We start from the raw sequence: 21731 nt of genomic DNA on the forward strand, positions 1-21731 counted from the left end.
CAGGCCAGCTCTGACATGGACACTGGACAAACCTGCTCAGGCTCTTTCTTGAGCTGCTTCTCTTCCCTGACAAACGTGTTCTTCCCGATCCAGCCTTCATTCCCTGTTAGATGGATGAGATGCCAAAGGCCAGGCTCTGGAGTAGGCTTAGGGTAAAAGGAAGAAAGGAAGCTGTTTGCCCTAATTTACTCCAGGCTCTTTGTTATACCAAGACCAAGCCACCCAAAAGGAATTCTGCTGGTCCGGCTTGGCTCACAGTGGACCAGACCTCAGCTGAGGTGCTACTTATAGCTAGTGGGCTGTGATTCCATTTGCCTCTTTAACATATCATATAGGATTTATCAAAACATGCTTGATCAAAACACAGCAATGGGGTCTGCTCTCAGCATGGCCACTGATAAATATTTGGGAGTATTTTTTGTGTTTTAAAAATATTTCTCCTTTTTCTCTTTGTAGTCAATGGAAGTGGAAAGATAGGTACAATAACAGGGTAAAGAGAGGGGGAAAGACATTACTGGTGTCTCCAAGGAAACATCTTGGGATGTAAGCCAGAAAAGAAAAGATCAAGACAATCTAGATTATGGCTTCCAGGAGAGTATTTCTCTCCTGGGTCCACAGAGAGGCAGGAGCCAAGGCAGGTGCAATGACTGAAAGAGATACTATCCACCAGTGAGGATTTCCCTCCCACTGGCTGATTGAAACATGTCCTAAAAACCCCTCATCATGAAGGGATATTCAAGCTACTTGTACACAACACAAATAGATGTGTTGGCAGCCAATGGTCTGGGCCAGCTGTTCATTTTCATAAAGGGGAACACGATTTTCAGTTTAGGGTTTTAATGGCAGCTTGCGCCTGATGCCATAAAACCCTGTATCTAAACTTCTCCTCTGAGGAAGAAAAAGAAATCTGTGCAAAGCACAAGGATATTGTTCAGAACTAATGTGCTGAATGGTTTCCAGTCCTGAAAATCATACCTAAGCTCATTGCGTCTCAATAAAAATGGCCCTGTTCCATCAAGGAACGTAATCAGTGGTCTAATTTAAGCTAGCATGTGTGTGAATCAAAATCAGAATTGCTTACATGTTATTTACTTAATGTATTTTCTCACTCTTTTCTCCCGGTATTCATTGGCATAAATATACTAGCAATAAATAATACAAATTAACACTAGAGTTGTGGTCTGCCAACTACAGCCTATGGGTTAAATTCAACCAGTAACCTGCTTTCATATGAGCAAAGAATGGTTTGTACACTTTTAAAAGGTTGTAAAATATAACAAAGAATATGAGAGATAGAGATCATAAGAGACCCGCAAAATGAAAATATTTCCTGTCTAATCTTTCACAGAAAAAGTTTGCTGAATCCTTCATTAGAACACTGTTTGCTTTCTTACATCCAAAATTATGAAAAATGAAATAATGAGGAACCAGCCTGGCAGTTTTGGTTTGCCTAAAGATCTACAAAGATTCTGTACAACAATAGAAACTGTCCCCCAAGAGGGATATCATAAAGACACATAAATTATAAACTGATCTGTTATTAAATAATATTATATTAAACAAGTGTTACATTTAAATAATTGACTAAATGCACTCCGACTTCATTTCCTTATGTTGTAAACATTTCTGAAAAATCATCTCAATAGGCCAAAAATGAAAAAAGCCCCAGATTTGCACTAAGTCTAATGACCATAGGCACCACTTACTGTGTCCTTACCATATTAAGTACTTCACTTACAATGTTGCATTGCTCTTCAAAACAACCCCAAGAGGTAGACAGTATTCTCCTCATTTTACAGCTGCAGTGACTGAGGCTCAGCGGGGTTAATAGTGTGTCCAGGCCCCAAGGTTAGTAAGCGATGAGACAAGGACTTGAACTCCGTTCTGGCTGACTGTGGAGCACAGGCACATAATCTTTATACTATAGAATCTTAACATAATACTGACTCCCTTAGAGGAGATACAGTATGCTTTAGTTTTTTGCTTTTTTTCCCCCACAAATACTGCACAGCCTGGCAAATGGGAAGTCATGACATTGCCTGCTAGGTGAGGCCTTAGGCCTCAGGGTCTCAGCCTCCTCCCTATGCGTGAACACACACACACACACACCACAGACATCCTGCTTAAGACACAAAGGCACCCTTTGGGAAGGTTTAAGAATTCATAAAAGAAAAACATCTCTTGTCATTTCATTGTGATATAAAAAGCTAAGGTTAGAGTTTCTTATTTTCATTTGAGGTTATTTAAAGGGAGAATCTGTGAATATGATAATTTTAGTTGAGTGTGTATGTTGTGTTTCTTACTTTTATTTAAGCAGTGTAGCCTTCCAAGAGGTGTAACTAAAATAAGGTACAATCCCACAGGATACGACGCTGCTTGTTTTCTCTCATGTGTGTGTCCTCTCCCTCTCCTTTCTTTCTGCCTTCTGCTTGATGTTTCTGCTTTTGCAACTAAACACAGGAAAAAGGAGTTAGAAAACACCCTTTAGGCTGGAACAAAAGGGAAGGAGAGCTAGTTGCCTCTTTTTGTTGAAACCTCTAAGGATTCTGGTCCTGACTCAGCCCTCAGCTCCAGCCTGTGAGTCTAGCTGCTATGGGAGCAGTTTTAAAGGGAAGCTATGTTGTCATATCAAAATTAACTATAAACTTGACTTACATTCCTCAAGAATACAGTTCTTTACCCAGACGGATTGCTGTCCACAACCCAGACATAGAGTTTCATAATCATTTTATTTTCCTTTCTCCTTTGCTCCCGTCCAATCATCGGGTCATACTGAACCTGGCCGCCGACTGTTCTCCCACATTTTCGCCTACTTCTCTTTCTGTACTTGGCAGCTCATCACCTGACCCTGGATTATGTCTGAGGGCTTTTAATTTGACCTCCTGTCTTGAGATCTTTCCCTTCATGTTCCTTTGCAGCATAACAAAGCTTTCAAAATCTGGAGGCTTAAAGTGGAAACCACCATTTAGCTGCTCATGTTTCTGTAAGGTGGGCAGAGCTCAGCGGCAATGGCTTGTTTTTGCTCCACATGTGTTGGTTCAGGAACTTGATTAAGGCTGCAGGAATCAAGCTGGCAATACTAACACGTCTGGCAACACTGTTGGGGTCGTTGAGCTAGCTGGGGCTACATGGGCCTATCTCTTCTCATGCTTTTTCATCCCCCAAGGCCTCTATCTACCTGCCTCTCCCTCCAGCAGGCCAGGGTTCTTGGACTTTTTTATATGGTAGCTGAGGAATTCTGGAGGGCAGAAAAGGAAACTGCAATTTCTCCCAGGGCATAGGCACAGAAGTCACACTAGTCACTTTTACTTCATTCAGTTCACAAGTCTAGCCCACAGTCAAGGGGACAGCCCAGATTTAAGGGATAAACTCCACTTCTTGTTTGGAAAAGTGACAAAATAACATTGTGAAAGGGCATGTAGGGTAGGAAGGCTTTTTGTGTGACCATCACAAGAAGAAAAAAATCTATATTTTAGCACTCATGTTTCTACATTACTGGACTCCAGTCTACTCAAAAATACAATGGTCAGCCCTATAAAAAATTTCCCATGTATAAGTATATTCAAGAACATGTTGGGTGGCACAGGGGCAAGATCTAATCCAACTCTAAAATTTACCTTTCTAGTAGTGTTGCAAATTTGTAAGGAGAAAGATGACTCAATGAAGCAAGAAAAGTATGGTATAATCAATCATTTATTTGTGGTGGAGTCATTTTTTTTCTGGTGGAGAATCATTATAAATTCTAACTTCACACTATGGACCACAATCATTTTCAAATGTTCAACTTAGACTTGTCATCACCTAGAAATACTCCACCAGTGGAAGAAAACACCACTGTCACTTTGTGAGCACAATTTCTTATCAGACCAGAATTCTCACTCCTTTGTCAGACTATACATTCTGGCTAGTGTCATCTTGTCTCCGGAAGTTACGGCTCTGTAACTACTTCATTTATCAGTCCTACTCCATTCCTCACTCTTGCCACTTCTTTTCTTCCTCTAGATGAGCTTATTCCTGTTTCACAAAGACAACCATCTATTAGTCTGGAAGGCTTTCAGCTTTCTGGTCCCCACCCACAAAGATATCATTCTTAGTTTTGCCCCTTTTTACTACCCCCAACCTATCCCTAGCCTTAGGGAGCAAGAAACCCCTCTATCCAAGGTTCATCCATCCATCCACCTCTTCTCTAAATTCTATCTTCAGTCATCTTCTCAGCAGTACTATTCCATCAACTAATCCCTAATTTTTCTACATCTTCAATCCTCAATCTTAGAGAACTGCTTCTTTCCCTCCAGCATAAAAACTATCCATCTTTCACTTAGCTGGAATAAAATTCCTAACCTCTGCCCCTTATCAAACTATAACCTCATTTTCTGTCCAGTTCTCATGGTCAACCTTCAAAAGCAATCTCAAACTGTCTTTGCAGACACTGCAAAAACCACAGTTAATATTTACTGAGGACTTGTAAGGAAATAAGAACTGTTCTAAGCATTAACTAAGCATTAACTGTTCTAAGCATTAACAGTAACTAAGAACTTTAGTCCCCATTATAACTTTGAGATAGTTCTATTTTTATTATCGTTTTGTAGAAGAGGAGATTGAGGCAGAGAGATATTTGGCAACCTGTCTATAGTCAACAGCTAGTAAATGGAAGAATTTGGGTTTGAACTTGGACAGTCCAGTTTCAGAGTCTGTGGACTCACTCATTACACTTTATTGACTCAACCATTCATGGCTTTAGTCCACTGCGATCTGCTTGTGCCTTTTCTGCCTCCCTGGAACTGTTATGAAATCACCAAGGCCCTGCTAATTTCCAGTTTCAGTGGACACTTGTTGATACTCATCTAAAGTGAAAGTGAAAGCTGCTTAGTTGTGTCCAACTCTTTGTGACTCCGTGCACTATAAGTTCATGGAATTCTCCAGGCCAGAATACTGGAGTGGGTAGCCGTTCCCTTCTCCAGGGAGCTGACAAATTACTCATGAAGAGGAATGAGGAGGAATGAAATGAGAAGAACAGAAAAGGAAGAAAGCAGAGACTTTCCATCTCCTGTTCAAGTGGGAGGGCAGAGTATGGGAAACCAGGTCTTTGTCCAGCATGGCTGAGACCACGAAAATGAATCTTTTCCCCCACCCATCTATGGCTTATGTATTTTAGAACACATTTCTACATGGAAACACCTGAAATCAGTCAGTTCAAACCACAAACTCACAAATGAAGGCAAGTGCTCATTATACTTTTAAGTGACCCCACAAATTGAGTGTTTGCCTCCTTAAACACCGATTTTGCTAGGGCTGTTGAATACCCTTACTCACAAACACCTGTGCAGAGCATGCGCCTGCAAAGTCCTATAGCTCTTAGAAATTCATAAAACTCCATCTTTTAACAATTGGTCAATAGTGTCAGTATGTGTCATACTGAAAAAAGTCCCCATTGTTTGAAAAATAACCTTCATCCTGGTTCAAGCTCGAAAAAAGAACTTAAGACATTCTTCTTTCTCTTTTGGCCGCACTGCATGGTTTGTGGGATCCTAGTTACCCAACCGAGGATTGAACCTGGACCCTCAGCAATGAAAGTGTGAAGTCCCAACCACTGGATTGCAGGGAAGTCCTTAGACACTGTTATAAACACTATTTGGAAAAATACAATAACAACAAAAACTTTCAAGAATGATGCCAAAAGACTGAAGAATGTAAAACAAAGTGGAAAAGTTTATTCTCAGATATTTGACTATGTTTCATTTCTAGCTCATTTAGTCAACAAATGTTTATTGAATCCTAAGCACATGCATGTTGCCATACTCTATTCAGAGAGGGGAAAAAAAAAAAAATAACCAGGCCCTACTCTCTTTGGCTTTAAATGCTAGTGCTCACTGTATGTGCAAACTGGTGAACATTTATTCATTCATGAGGCATATGCTGAGTGCCCATGATGGGTAATCTTTGATGAGCTTATAAATCACTAGGGGAAAAAAAAAACAAGAATAACATGAACATTAATACAAAGTAGGAAAAATACTTTTAAACATTTGGAACAGCTATAAGCATATAGTAAGCATGTAACAAATATTTGTTAAATAAACAGTAATTGTTATAAGTTCATGTTATGTACTATAAACACTAAAATAAGGAACTCGGTAGGTATTTCATGAAGATAGTATTTGAACTGGGACCCGAAAGAGATTCAGACTGCCATAGATAGGCAGGGAATCTCCCTGCCAAATGTTCCAGGGCAAAGCCACAGAGACCAGAAAACCCAAAAGATATGTAACCAGTCACTTTTGCCAGAATTGGGAGGTTAACTAAGGAATTAGTATTTTAATCGATAGGACCTCATGAACTGTAGCCCACCAGGCTCCTCTGTCCATGGAATTCTCTAAGCAAGAACACAGGAGTGGGTAGCCATTCTCTTCTCCAGGGGTTCTCCCTGATCTAAAGGTCAAATCTAGGTCTACCTGCATTGCAAGTAGATTCTTTATTATCCGAGCTACCAGGGAAGCCCAATAAAGCATCAGCAGCATTATGGAGGAGTGATAGAAAGGGATTAGAACTTTGAGTTAAGGAGCTCAATTGACAATGTGGTATTAACATGGATAGGAGGGATGAGATTCTCCCTTGGAAAGAAAGAAACCAAGTCATGCTTGTATTTCTATCAACAACTAGCACAAGTCCTGGCTATCAATCAGTGGAGTAGACATCTGCCATCTGTTACAGCATCCAGTTCCTTTTTCTGGTAAAAGCACTTGAGTAAATCATTCCTGTCCCATATTCAGCCTAGTTGGAGCTGATCCTAGCTCCAGGGGAGAAAAGTCCACCCAGGCAAAACCTTGACCTCAGTGATGAGTTCTTGAAATGGACATGTGATCTAATTCAGTCTAAAGAAATCAGAGCTTAACTTTTTGTCCAAACTCTTGGGGAAGAAAGCACTTGATTTTTTTCCCCATTAGATTTGGGTATATATTAGGGAAAAACCTGTTTAAAAATAGAGACAATTTAGGAAAGAGTATATTTTATGCTTGTGATATAATAATTCCTAAGCTGCCTAAGCCATTTTAAACTGGAATTTTCATCTAACTTTCAAATGAAAAGGATCCTGACTGGTACAATAAAAGCTTCACTTAATGAATAAACTGAAGAAAGGATGAGGTTTTATATGCAGAAATAGAAAAGATCTAGTGCAAGACGAGACCAGTCTTTGGTTAGACTATCTAAAATATCATGTTGGAATCTCTTTCCCGCATGAGCTATGATTTGTTTCCAACAGTATTGTTCCCAACGATATTATGATGTTTCTAAGTCAGTCACAGAGAATCACAGTACTAGGCACACAGTAGCAATGCAATAAATCTTTTGATTGATTTGTTGCAGAACCTAAGCTTTAGGGAGAAAACAAGTCATGAAAGATTCTGTTTTCAAAAAAAAAGTATAGTGTTGTAGCAAGTAAAAAGAGATTAATATTGGAAATGCCCCTCAGCTGGCCTGAAAAATGACCACGGGCAAATGCTAGAAGAAACAAGTCGGGCAATTTTCTTTTATTATTTTTTTTTTTATTAAATTTTTAATTGACAATGTGTTGGTTTCTGCCATACAACATGAGTCAGTCATAATTATACATATATGTATGTGTGTGTATGTGTGTGTGTGTGTGTGTATATCTATCTATCTATCTATCTATATATATATATATATATACTCTCCCAGGCTTCCCTTGTGGCCCAGCTGGTAAGGAATCTGCCTGCAATGTGGGAGACCTGGGTTTGGTCCCTGGGTTGGTAAGATCCCCTGGAGAAGGGAAAGGCTACCCCCACTTCAGTATTCTGGCCTGGAGAATTCCATGGACTGTATAGTCCATGGGGTCACAAAGAGTTGGACAAGATTGAGCAACTTTCACTTTCACATCTTCTCCCTCTTGAGTCTCACTCCTCCCCTCCATCCTACCCCTCTAGGAACACTGAGCACCAGGCTGGACTCCCTGTTATATAGCAACTTCAACATTGGCCATGTTCATTTCTGATCACCTGAAGCAGTGGCTCCTTTAGTACAGAAAAATAAGTCAAATACCCATCAGAACATTTCAAACTTTTTTTCATTCTAGGTGGTTACTACAAGTCGGTCACAGCTACTCGGTATTCCCACGATAGCAATACATTGCCAAGGCTGGCTTTGGCTGTTCAGAAATAAAGTAACTGCTCTCCTCTGCCTCACCTGTCATTAAATTGGTGGGCTTTATACATCATTCATAAGCCTCCTAGTGTTATTTATTGTGATTCTCTCTGGCTCAAGTCACATTTGATCAACATACTGAGAAACAAGTGTTCCAGCCACTAAACAAAACTTTTATAAGAAGAGAAATGATTTGAAACATGTTCTGGATTCAGCTTCCCTTAATACAGTTAACTGGATTAGCTGCCAGGTATATGTCTCTTTGTGAATTATTTGATAAATTTGTGACTCTTTCCCCCAAGGTTCTGAATTGAATTTATTCAATATTTACTGAGCGCCTGCACTATGCAAGACACTGTGCTGGATCCTGGGGCAATCCAATGTTTTGTACTATTAGATATCATCCCTCAAATTCATAAGAAAGTGACAAAAATGTAAATGATGAGGACATGTAGGAGGAAACAGGAGGAGGTGTGTGGTGTTACAGTAGCAATAAGCAGTCAGGAAAAAGTCTTTTGTTAGGGAGAAATAAAAGCCAACATTTTAGCTAACCCCCAGGCTAAATCATTGCAACACATAACCAGAGGAATTTATAAGAAATGGACACAGTAATTGTCTCCTGCATAAATAATACTTTACTACCTAGTTAATAACACTGCCTTTTGTTTTGCGGGGGGAGGGGAGGTGTTGGGGGAGGTTTCCTTGGTTGTACCATGCAGCATATGGGATCTTAGTTCCCCAACCAGGGATAGAACCTGGGCCTCTTGCATTGGGAGCATAGAGTTTTAACCACTGGACTGCCAGGGAAGTCCCAATAATATTGTGATAATCAATAACTCATCCCTTGTGAGACTTTCTCTTTTATATACTGAGGCAGAAAAAGCAATGATTCCCCATCTGCAAGGCATCTCAGGTGGCACTAGTGGTAAAGAACCTACCTGCCAATGCAGGAGACATAAGGGATGTGAGCTTGATCCCTGGGTCGGGAGATCTCCTGGAGAGGGAAATGGCAACCCACTCCAGGATTCTTGCCTGGACAGAGGAGCCTGGTGGGCTACAGTCCATTGGGTCACAAAGAGTTAGACATGACTGAAGCAGAAAACACCCCATCTGCAAATACAGCAATCAAGTAAAGACTTAAATTTTTCATAGGTGATGCCAAAGTATCTCTCTACCTTCTTCTTTCCTCTGTTGCTTCCTTCCTTCTGTTCTTGCCTCCTCTTTTTTTCTACTTCAAAAATATTTACACAAATCAATAAAAAGTAAAGCAGAAATTTCCATAGCTTTTGCTATTGATTAGAAGTGCAAGGGAGAACAAGATAGCATAAGAGTGGTGGACGTGGAGTACATCTCTCACCACAGATACATCAGGAATACATATTCAGACACAGAAGCGCATGCAGAACACCAGCTGAGAGCGGCAGGAGTACCTGACCAGAGGAAAAGAATATACAGACTCACGCAAAACTCGGCAGGATAAAGGAACTCGGGGGAAAAACAGGAGTATTAGTAGGACTGGACCTGCCCTTGGCAGGTTGGGGAACTGAAGCAGGGGTCCAATTCCCACATCCGGGCAACTGTCTGAGTCAGAGGAAAAACATTTAAGGCTGAGAGTGAACAGCTGATCTGTGGCAGCCTAAATGGAATGAGAATCAGACAGTCCTTGCCACAGTCATACACACCCTGGACAGGGACACCGGTCCCCTAGAAGGCTCAGCGGCTGGGAGCTGGAGTTTAGGGATTGTGGAGCAAACCCAGGGCAAGAGCTGCTGTTGACTGTGGAGAGATGGATCGAGGGGATGTGAGGGAGGAAATTGTGGTGGGAAATGCCTGTGGAGGAAAACTGGGCAGCTGTGGAAGCAAGACAACACTGCTGAGTCAAACATACGGGATGGAGCCATCACCATAGCTTCTCCTCACACACCAGCATTAGCAGCTGAACAATAGAGAGGCTGGTTCATCAAACGCCTGGTGCACTGAACTACAGAGCAGGACCCCAGCCAGGGTGCCCCTTTAAGTGCCTGATGTGCCAATCTACAGAGTAGGACCCCAGCCAGGGGAGCCCCTCTATGTGCCTGACATGCTGACCGACAGAGAAGAACCCCAGGCAAGGGAGCCCTCTAAGTGCCTGAATGGGCAGAGCTATGCAGAAAGACTGGCCAAAGAAGCCTTTTGATTGCCAGCTACAAGAGGCTCGAAAAAAGACTTTGAGAGAGCCATAACTCCTGCGGTGGAGACAGTCCATGGCCCTGCACACTTGGCACCGCCAGGGTCCCTGCAAGCCAAGCAGCTGCGCCATCTTCATGCTCAGCTCTCACTGGGGCAGAGCTGCCACAGGCAAAAAAAAAGTCTTGCAGCTATGCTCACAGGGTCGCTTCAGTAGTGTCTGACTCTGACCCTGTAGACTGTGGCCTGCCAGGCCTCTCTATCAGGGAGGGGGTTTTTCCAGGCAAGAATACTGGAGTGTATTGGCCAATACTGGTTGCCATACCCTTCTAGAGCACTGTATTTCCTGCTGCCCTAGCTGCCAACCCCCCTGAGTACCTGGTGCTGCAAGAACCTCTGAGACCCAAACAGCTGTACCACCTCCACACCTGGCCCTCACAGGGGCAAACCCAAGTCCTCCAGGGAAACCTCAGGAGCAAACTCCAGTGGACGACCCACGTGCAGAGGTGGAAATAAAACCACAATTGAAACCCAGGGGCAGTGTGGTTAAGGAAGAAGACCCAAAACCTTCCCACCAGCTATATAAGCTGCAGATTAAATCCACACGATCAACTAGGCAGACTCTGTCTATGGAATATATAGAAGATCATTGAGATCTCCCATAAAAGAAAATGTACTAGCTCTGATACCTGTGGACATTGGAGGTAAGAACACGCAGGAGTAGGACCAGATTAGAATCTGCGCTGGCACCACAGCAGGTCCAGAGATCAGCACAGTGTTGGGCAGCATCCTAGGGAGGTGAGAGGGACTGTGACTCCAGCAAGCAAAAAGACTGTGACAGCAGCGACTCAAGAAAAACATTTATTATTCTTATTTTTTGACTTATTCTGTAGATTCTTTTGAATTTTATTTTTCTTTTTTCTTCCCCCTTTCCCCCTCTCTGTTGTAGTTGTCGATTTTATTGGCACTATGAAATCTAATTAAGCTTTTGAGCTTTTTTTGTTTCCTCCATCACATTTTTTATTGTTGTTATAAACCTCTGCCTCTATGTTGTGTTTTTTCGGTTCTGTGGAGTTTTCCTTTTCTTTTTTATTTTTTCTTTTCTCTTTTTCTAAATTTAAAATTTTAAACCTATTATTATTTTTTCTACATTTATTCCTTTGCTTTTCCTACTGATCTTTTCCCTTTGCAGTTAATTTTTAATATATATAAATCTTCTTTATCTACCTGTCTCTAACCTTGCATATCTATTCTTTCTGTCTTTACTTTCTTTCCTTTCCTCTCAACATATTTGTTAGTTCTATTTTCATTGCTTTATTCCCCAATTGGCACCTTACTTTAGATTTGCTTCCAGTTTGTGTTTTGGTTAGTTTTGGTCTGGTTGATATAATTTTTGTTTTCCTTTGTTCACCGGGTCAAGCATTTATACTTTATATTTTTGTTGGACTTTTTGATTTTGGTAATGGGTATATGTGTATATTCAGTCACACTTTTTGTTGTTCTTATAAAACTCTGCCTCTGCATTGGGCTTTGCAACTCTGTGGAATTTCCCTTTTTTCTTTCTTCTTTCATTTTTCTTCTTTACTCTTTCTTATAATTTTAATTTTTAATGTTTTAAAGCTATTATATTTTTCTACATTTATTCCTTTATTTGCCTTTCTTACTGATCTTTTCCCCTTGCAGTTAATCTTTAATGTATATAAATCTTCTTCATCTATCTCTATTTAACTTTGCATATCTATTCTTTCTTTCCTTTGCTCTCAACATGATTTCCTTTTTTCATTGGGTCAATCTGCTGTACTTTATTTTTGATGGACTGTTTTGACTTTGCTCATGGGTGTATATGTATACACCCATGGGTGTACATGGGTATATGTATATGTGTATATTTCATTATTTTAATTATTATTTGCCTGATTTTGAATAGCCATTTATCTGGGGTTGATCTTTGGTTTCTCAATTTTCGATATTTGTTTGCATCTCACTTAAAGTCATAAAAAACCACTTGTGGAATCTTTGTTCCTGGCCAGAGATCAAGCCCTGCGCCATTGGAGTAGGAGCACTGGCTCCAAGACCCTAGACTACCAGAGAACTAACCCTAGGGAGTATTAAATAGTGAAAACTCACACAAAGAAAATGACTTGAATATAAGAACTGGCATCACCCAACCACTAGTAACACCCTGTGCAGGACGCCTCATCTAAACTACAAACAAAACAAAAATATAAACCCAATCATCAGCAGACAGGATTACCACCTCACTCAGCCTTGCCCATTAGAGAAAAAAAAAAACAAACAAAAACTCAGCACAAATCTCATCCTATAGGAACCTTATACAAACCACTGGATCAACCTTAGGAGGGCAGAAACCAAAGGGAAGAAAAAATTCAACCTTGAAACCAGGGAAAAGGAGACCTCAAACACAATAAGTTTAAAAAAAATAATAATGAAAATGCAGAGACATACTACACAAATGAAGGAACAAACTAGAAACATGGAAGTCCAAATAAATGAAGAGAATATAGGCAAACTACCTGAAAAAGAATTCAGAATAATGATAGTAAAGATGATCAAAAACCTTGAAAGCAAAATAGAGAAAATGCAAGAATCAATTAGCAAAGACCTAGAAGAATTAAAGAATAAACATACAGTGACAAACAACACAATTACTGAAATTAAAAATACTCTGGAAGGAATCAATAGCAGAATATCTGAAGCAGAAGAATGAATCAGTGAGCTGGAAGATAAAATGGTGGAAATAACTTCTTCAGAGCGGAATAAAGTAAAAAGAATGAAAAGAGCTGAGGATAGTCTCAGAGACCTCTGGGACAATGTCAAATGCACCAACATTCAAATTATAGGGGTCCTAGAAGAAGAAGAGAAAAAGAAAGGTTATGAGAAAATTTTTGAAGAGATTGTGCTGCAAGATGAAAATTTCTCCAACATGGGAAAGGAAATAGTTAATCAAGTCCAAGAGGCACAAAAAGTTCCATACAGGATAAACCCAAGGAGAAACATGCCAAGACACATACTAATCAAACTAACAAAGACTAAACACAAAGAAAGAATATTAAAAGCAGCAAGGGAGAAGCAACAAGTAAAACACAAGGGAAACCCCATATGCTTAACAGCTGATCTTTCAGCAGAAACTCTGCAGGCCAGAGGGAATGGAAAGATATATTTAAAGTACTGAAAGGGAAAAATCTACAACCAAGATTACTGTATCTGGCAAGGATCCCATCCAACATTAATGGAGAAATCAAAAGCTTTTCAGCCAAGCAAAAGTTAAGAGAATTCAGTATCACCAAACCAGCTTTACAACAAATGTTAAATGGACTTATATACTCCAAGAAATACAAGAGAAGAAAAAAAGCATCTACAAAATCAACACCAATTAAGAAAATGGCAATAGGAACACATATATGAATAATTATTTTAAATGTAAATGGATTAAATGCTCCAATCAAAAGACAAAGATTGGCTGAATGGATACAAAAACAAGACCCATATATACTCTGTCTACAAGAAACCCACTTCAGACCTAAAGACACATATGGACTGAAAGTGAGAGGATGGGAAAATATATTCCATGCAAATGGGAAGCAAAAGAAAGCTGGAGTAGCAATCCTCCTATCAGACAAAATAGACCTTAAAATAAAGAAGATTGCAAGAGATAAGGAAGGACACTACATAATGATCAAGGGATCAATCCAAGAAGAAGACATACAATTGTAAATATCTATGCACCCAACACAGGTGCACCTCAATACATATGATAAACACTAAGACATAAAAGGAGAAATTGAGAGTAACACAGTAATAGTAGGAGACTTTAACACCCCACTCACACCAATGGACAGAGCATCAAAAAAGAAAATTAATAAGGAAACACTAGTCTTAAATGGTACATTAGATGAGAAGGATCTCATTGATATATTTGGAACATTCCATCCAAATTCAGAAGAATATACCTTCCTCTCAAATGCACATGGAACATTCTCTAGGATAGACCACATCTTGGGTCACAAATCAAACCTCAGTAAACTAAAGAAAATTGAAATCATATCAGGCATCTTCTCCGACCACAACGCTATGAGACTAGATAGCAACTATAATTTAAAAAACTGTAAGAAACACAAACACATGAAGATTAAACAACACATTTCTAGATAACCAACAGGTTACTGAAGAAATCAAAAGGGAAATCACAAATCTCTAGAAACAAATGACAATGAAGACACGACAACTCAAAATGTATGGGATGCAACAAAAGCAGTTCTAAGAGGGAAGTTTATAGCAATACAATCCTACCTCAAGAAACAAGAAAACCATTGAATAGACAACCTAACTTTACACCTAAAACAACTGGGAAAAGAAGAACAAAAATCTCAGAAATTAGTAGAAGGAAAGAAATCACAAAAATCTGAGCAGAAATAAAAAAGAAATGAAAGAAACAATAGTAAAGATTAATAAAACTAAAAGCTGGTTCTTTGAGAGGATAAACAAAATTGACAAGCCTTTAGCCAGACTCATCAAGAAAAAAACGAGAGAAGAATCATATCAACAAAATTAGAAATGAAAAAGGAGAGGTTACAACAGACAAAGCAGAAATACAAAGGATTAGAAGAGACTATTAAGAACAACTATAAGGCAGTAAAATGGATAACCTGGAAGAAATGGACAGATTCTTAGAAAAGTTCAATCTTCCAAGACTGAACAAAGAAGAAATAGAAATTATGAACAACCCAAATACAAGCACTGAAATGGAAGCTGTGATCAAAAATCTCCCCAAAACACAAAAGCCCAGAACAAGATGGCTTCATAGGAGAATTCTATCAAACATGTAGACAAGAGCTAATGCCTGTCCTTCTAAAACTCTTTCAAAAATTTGCAGAGGAAGAAACACTTCCAAACTCATTCTATGAGGCCATCAACACCCTGATACCAAAACCAGACAAAGAAAACACAAAAAAAGAAAACTACAGGCCAATATCACTGATGAACATAGATGCAAAAATCCTCAACAAAATTTTAGCAAACAGAATTCAGAAACACATCAAAAAGCTCATACACCATGATCAAGTTGGGTTTATTCCAGGGATGCAAGGATTCTTCAATATATGCAAATCAATCAATGTGATACACCATATTAACAAATTGAATTGTAAAAAGCATATAATCATCTCAAAAGATGTAGAAAAAGTCTTTGAAAAAATTCAGCACCCATTTATGATTAAAACTCTTCAAAAAATGGCCATAGAAGGAATCTACTTCAACATAGGAAAGGCATGTATGATAAGCTTACAGCAAACATTATTCTCAATGGTGAAAAACTGAAAGCATTGCCCCTAAGATCAGGAACAAGACAAGGGTGTCCACTTTCACCACTGTTATTCAAAATAACTCTGGACGTCCTAGCTATAGCAATCAGAGAAGAAAAAGAAATAAAAGAAATCCAGATCGGAAAAGAAGAAGTAAAGCTCTCATTGTTTGCAGATGACATGATACTGTACATAGAAAACCCTAAAAATATTATCAGAAAATTACTAGAGTGAATCTAGCAAAGTTTCAGGGTACAAAATCAATACACAGAAATCACGTGCATTTCTATATACTAACAATGAAAAATCAAAAAGAGAAATTAAGGAATCAATCCCATTCACCATTGCAACAAAAAGAATTAAATATCTAGGAATAAACTTACTTAAGGAGACAAAAAAATTGTACACAGAAAAGTATGAGACACTAATGAAAGAAATCAAAGATGACATAAACAGATGGAGAGAGACTCCATCCTGGGTAGGAAGAAACAATATTTTAAAAATGACTATATTACCAAATGCAATCTACAGATTCAGTGTGATCTCTATCAAATTACCAATGGCATTTTTCACAGAACTAGAACAAAAAATTTCACAATTCATATGGAAACACAAAAGACCCCAAATAGCCAAAGCAGTCTTGAGAAAGAAGAATGGAGCTGGACGAATCAATCTTCCTGACTTCAGATTATACTACAAAGCCACAGCCATCAAGACAGTATGGTATGGCACAAAAACAGAAATATAGACTAATGGAACAAGATAGAAAGTCCTTAAATAAACCCATGCACCTATGGGTATCTTATTTTTCCCAAGGGAGGCAGGAATATACAATGGGGCAAAGACAGCCTCTTCAATAAACGGTGCTTGGAAAACTGGACAGCTACATGTAAAAGAATTAAATTAGAACACTTCCTAACACTATACACAAAGATAAACTCAAAATGGATTAAAAACCTAAATGTGAGTCCAGAAACTATAAAACTCTTAGAGGAAAACATAAGCAGAACACTCGATGACATAAATCAAAGCAAGATCCTCTGTGACCCATCTCCTAGAGTAATGGAAATAAAAACAAAAGTAAGCAAGTGGGACCTGATTAAACTTAAAAGCTTTTGCATAGCAAAGGAAACTATATGCAAGGTGAAAAGACAACCATCTGAATGGGAGAAAATAATAGCAAATGAAATAACTGACAAAGGATTAATGTCCAAAATATAAAAGCAGTTCATACAACTCAATACCAGAAAAACGAACAACCCAATCAAAAAGTGGGAAAAAGACCTAAACAGACATTTCTTCAAAGAAGACATACAGATGGCTAACAAACACATGCGAAGATGCTCAATATTGCTCATTATTAAAGAAATGCAAATCAAAACCACAATGAGATATCACCTCACACTGGTCAGAATGGTCATCATCAAAAAGCCTACAAAGAATAAATGCTGGAAAGGATGTGGAGAAAAGGGAATGCTCTTGCACTGTTGGTGGGAATGTAAATTGATACAGCCAATATGGAAGACAGTATGGAGATTCCTTAAAAAACTAGGAGTAAAACCATCATAAGACCCAGCGATCCCACTCCTAGGCATAAACCCTGAGGAAATCAAAATTGAAAAAGACACGTATCCCATTGTTCACTGGAGCACTATTTACAATGGAAGATGGAAGCAAGCTAGATGTCCATTGACAGATGAATGGTTAAAGAAGTTTTGCTATATATACACAATGGAATATTACTCAGCCCTAAAAAGGAACACATTTGAGTCAGTTCTGAAGGTGGATGAACTTAGAACCTATTATACAGAGTGAAGTGAGTCAGAAAAAGAAAGATACATATCATATTCTATCATATATATACAGAATCTAGAAAAATGGTACTGAAGAATTTATTTACAGGGCAGCAATGGAGAAACAGACCTAGAGAATAGACTTATGGACATGGGGGGAGGGGAGGAGTGGGTGAGATGCATGGAAAGAGTAACATGGAAACTTACATAACCATAGGTAGCCGATGGGAATTTGCTGTATGCCTCAGGAAATTCAAACAGGGGTTCTATATCAATCTAGAGGGGTGGGATGGGGTGAGAGATCAGAGGGAGGTTCAAAAGGGAGAGGATATATGTATACCTCTGGCTGATTCATGTTGAGGTTTGAAGTGAAGTGAACTCTTAGTCTCTCAGGCCTGTCAGACTCTTTGCCACCCCATGGACTGTCGCCCGCCTACCCTGGCACTTTGTATACTGGACTTGAATTCTACAGTCCCTCAATCTCAAAGGATAGGGGTCTAGATCTCAAGTGTTACAAGCAACGACAAAATATTTGGGTGTTTCTATGGGTTGCTCTCTCTAGAACCCGCACGGAACTACGTGTAGTTTTCTTACTTGGCGAAGTGGTAGTCGGAATAAGCAGATATATAAATAAAATGGGTCACTCCAGAGCAATTTCAGCTCATTGTGACATCCCTTCTAAATAAAAGATGGTCTCTGGAGTTGATACAGGTTTGTATCTCCTTATATCTGAGTCAGTGTCATCATCACAATGATTTAACCCAACTATATGAAACTGAAGGTCAATTTTTCTGGAGACTAACAATATTCAACTTAGATTTATTTGATATTAGGGCTATTACAAACCATGACAGGGAGAAATGTTTGTTACAACACAATTTATTTTATATGAGCATCCTTTATGCCAAGAGTCATAATACATTTTACAGTGATACATAAGCTAATGGTCCTTGTACAATGCTGATTTTTCGATGTTTATTTCACATGGGATAAAAAATCGGTTGTTTTATTTTCTGGCAGGTAACAGCTGACTTTTCAACAACTGTGTTAAAGAAAATAATCCCAGAGGTTAAGAAAAGACCAGAAAGACCACAGACCTGGAACATCATGATTTACCCTCTCCCAGTGCCTCATACGGAACTGAGGAAATACAGCATTGTGGTGAAAACAAAGGAGGAGAGAAAAGAACAGGAAACGATGGTATTCCTCACTAACAGGGAAAATCTGTCAACCAAGGAATATTTGTTCCTAAAAGAAGTGAAAAACACTCCCTTGTATTTTGCCAGTAAGTGTGCAGCTCCTCAGCTGCTTTCAGGGTACCGATGTTCTAACATTTAAATGATAAAGTAAGACAATTTGAAGTTCACCATATCAAATATACCAACAGCTCCCCAAGGAACAAGAAAGAAGAATCAATGGCTGTACTGCTGAATGCTTTAGGCCTGTGGTAGTATTTTCATAAATTAAATTTATTACCAACTGGTTTGCTTTCTTTTGCTCTTTCATTGAAGTCAAAACATCGTATCTCCCCATCAAGAGAGATGATACTGACAGTTTCAGACAGATTTTTTGGCTTTCTGTTTTCTTTTAGCCCCAGTCCCTCATCTTAGCATAGAAACTCTGGGAAATTCTTGCTTCCAAGGGAATAGAGGGTACGCAGGGTTCTTCTAAAACCACATAGAAGTGACTCAGCTGGTCAATGGTAAAGCCTTTTATTCCCCAAGGACACAAATTCAGGAGAAAGTCTCATTGGGTTTTAGGGCAAATGACTCAATATCTAAAGTGCAGAAAATCCAATGCTTCATTGGTATTCACTTGAGGATTTCCAAAATCTCCTGCTAATATATAGTTCATTTATTCCTCCTCCTTCTCCTTCAAATTCCATGCTCTTTTTTTATCACTCAAAGGGAAGACATAGATCTAATCAGATTTATTATTTTTTTAATTTATAAAATGCCTGCTTGTTAAAATATGTTTGAATTTTTAAGAAGGTCAGATATGATGGCAAATGAGATTTTTGGCAAAGTTAATGGCAAAAACAAAGAGGCTTTGAGGAGATAGAGTAGTGAAAGAATGCTTCTGAATTAGATGAGGCTAGAGTTTGAGCCTTAGTCCTGAAACTAGCTGTGTAATCCTGGACAAGTCACTTCTCCTTTTTAACTCCCAGATTTTCATCTATAAAATGGAGTTAAGAGACACCTTGTAGAGTGATTGCAATGACTAAATGCAATGATAATATAAAGATTCTAGTATGATGCCTCTCATATAGAAAGCCTGGCATACAGCAGGCAATGAATAGATGACCACAGGCTTTGTCATTGCTGCTGCCAGAGGTTTAAGTTATCACCCCATACGTTTGCATTCTTCCTTGAGAACAGATGACGGACAATACCGAACTTGGACTCACAAAGTAGGGGCTAGTTGTTAACAAGGTGGTCAGTTCTCTCATTCTTCCATAAGACTCTTCCTCCCAAGATACTTACTACAAAGCCTAGTGAACTGGGTAATTAACAAGGAAGTCTATGACCACTTCATGGGTCATGATCAATATCACCCACAATGACAAATATTTATTGAGCTTTTCAAGTATTTGTTAGATAGAGATAAAGTACTGTGTAGGAACCAGAGGTTGTGGTTTTAAATAACTTTTCATATTGATTAATAAGATAGCTTCCTGGAAACATATATAAAAATAAATAACTCTTTTGAAATTGTTTCAAATGTGTCTGTCATAAAATTAGCTGAAGCATAAGTCAGGAGAGCTGGAAGGTCTTACAGGGAAATATTAGAGTAAAAGTGGAGCTCTGTCAAGGCATACAATGCCAAGGAGGTGATCTAGAAAGATGTGATCAGGGTAGAGAAACCATAGTGATACACTGTACCCCACGTCTAGCAAAAGAGGGGCATCGGAGGAACAAGAGCAGGGGGAGTGGTTACTGGAATGCAGAGACAGAAACAACTGCATGGAGACAAAGCCTGAAAGGATCTCTGATTTTCGATATTGCAATAGAGCCTGCCTGCCATGACCTTGCAAGGAGGGAGAATAAATACTCCTTCTTCACTGTCCTTCCTCCCTCTGATCTTCTGCTAGGGCATCCATTGGCTAAACCCAACCAGATGGCAGAGAGCAAGAGAGTTCTTGCAATCCGTGTGGACCAGTCTCCCAGGGCAGAGAGCTAGGTGAAGGTCATAGAGTGGGCCTGGAGGGCAGATGGAGGACCTGCAGTCTACCCATAGACTCAGGCAAGATGAAACCAAGTCTTAAAGTTGGAAAACTCATAAACCTGATGGTCCTTTATAGAAAGAATCGCATCTGGCTCACTTTGTAATCTTATTGTCCAACAATTACCTTGCTCAGAGTAAGCTCTCAACAAATATTTGTTATAGGTACAGTGGTGTCACTTGGGTATTCTTCACTTTAGTACTGGATTTTTTTTTAAAGAAGAACATTTTCAATTTGCTACTAAACTGATCAAAAGCTTGTCTCTATGGAGTCATGGAGAAATAGGAAAATAGACAAAGTGACAAAAGTTTGGCATGTGAAGTCAAAACTGTCTTATCTCCAATGAGCTGTGCAAGGCAGCTCTGCACATGAATGCATTCCACAGCAAAGTCTGGCTCCTTCCCAGCAAGTTCAAGTTTAAATCCTATATTAATGCTATTGACTGATGTAAATGGATCCCCACAATTTAACTAAAGCAGCAGTACTTTTAGGTTAACAGTTGGAGAAGCAAATTTAAAGAAGAGTAAAAAATGAAATAATTCTGTGAATTTCAAAGTTAAGCTTCCACCATTACATTTTTTAAAATTTCTATGTTTTTCCTATTAAAATTCTCTGTGGTATTTTTATTTTTGATCATGCTGCATGCTAAGTCACTTCAGCTGTGTCCAACTTTTTGCGACTCTACAGACCATAGTTCACCAGGCTCCTTTGTCCATGGGATTCTCCAGGTAAGAAAATTGGAATGGGTTGCCATGCCCTCCTCCAGGGGATCTTCCTGACTAGGGATTGAACCCATGTCTCTTATATCTTCTGCATTGGTGGGTTCTTTACCTCTAGTGCCATCTGGGAAACCAGTGTTAAAATAATTGTACTAGGGTGAAACTTCCTAAGCCTTGACCATAAGTTTTACAAAAGCTGACTAAATATAAAACTTTAGGAACTGTTTAAGCAGGACAGGTGATTCTGGGTCACAGGTCACATAGTGCGATGTCATTTAGGACAGTGTATTTCAAACAGTAAGCAATAGACTTCACATAGCAATCTAGTACACACTCAGATATATACTGA

General features: G+C 39.1%; 1 protein-coding gene across 4 annotated transcripts in view; it reads right to left on the reverse strand.

The window, feature by feature from the left end:
- The window catches only part of ST6GALNAC3 (ST6 N-acetylgalactosaminide alpha-2,6-sialyltransferase 3), a 631673-nt gene that overhangs the window by 185388 nt on the left and 424554 nt on the right, over positions 1 to 21731 (reverse strand). The window contains exon 4 of one of the 4 annotated variants that reach the window (XM_061411547.1): positions 1102 to 11116. The exons of the other annotated variants lie outside the window; for them this stretch is intronic. Coding sequence (XP_061267531.1) covers positions 10954 to 11116 — 163 coding nt within the window. The 3' untranslated portion in view covers positions 1102 to 10953. Of the gene's footprint in view, positions 1 to 1101; positions 11117 to 21731 lie in introns of those variants that run through there. 4 annotated transcript variants of the gene reach the window in all.

This window comes from Bos javanicus, chromosome 3 (assembly GCF_032452875.1).
Source record: "Bos javanicus breed banteng chromosome 3, ARS-OSU_banteng_1.0, whole genome shotgun sequence".
NCBI classification, from domain to species: domain Eukaryota; kingdom Metazoa; phylum Chordata; class Mammalia; order Artiodactyla; family Bovidae; genus Bos; species Bos javanicus.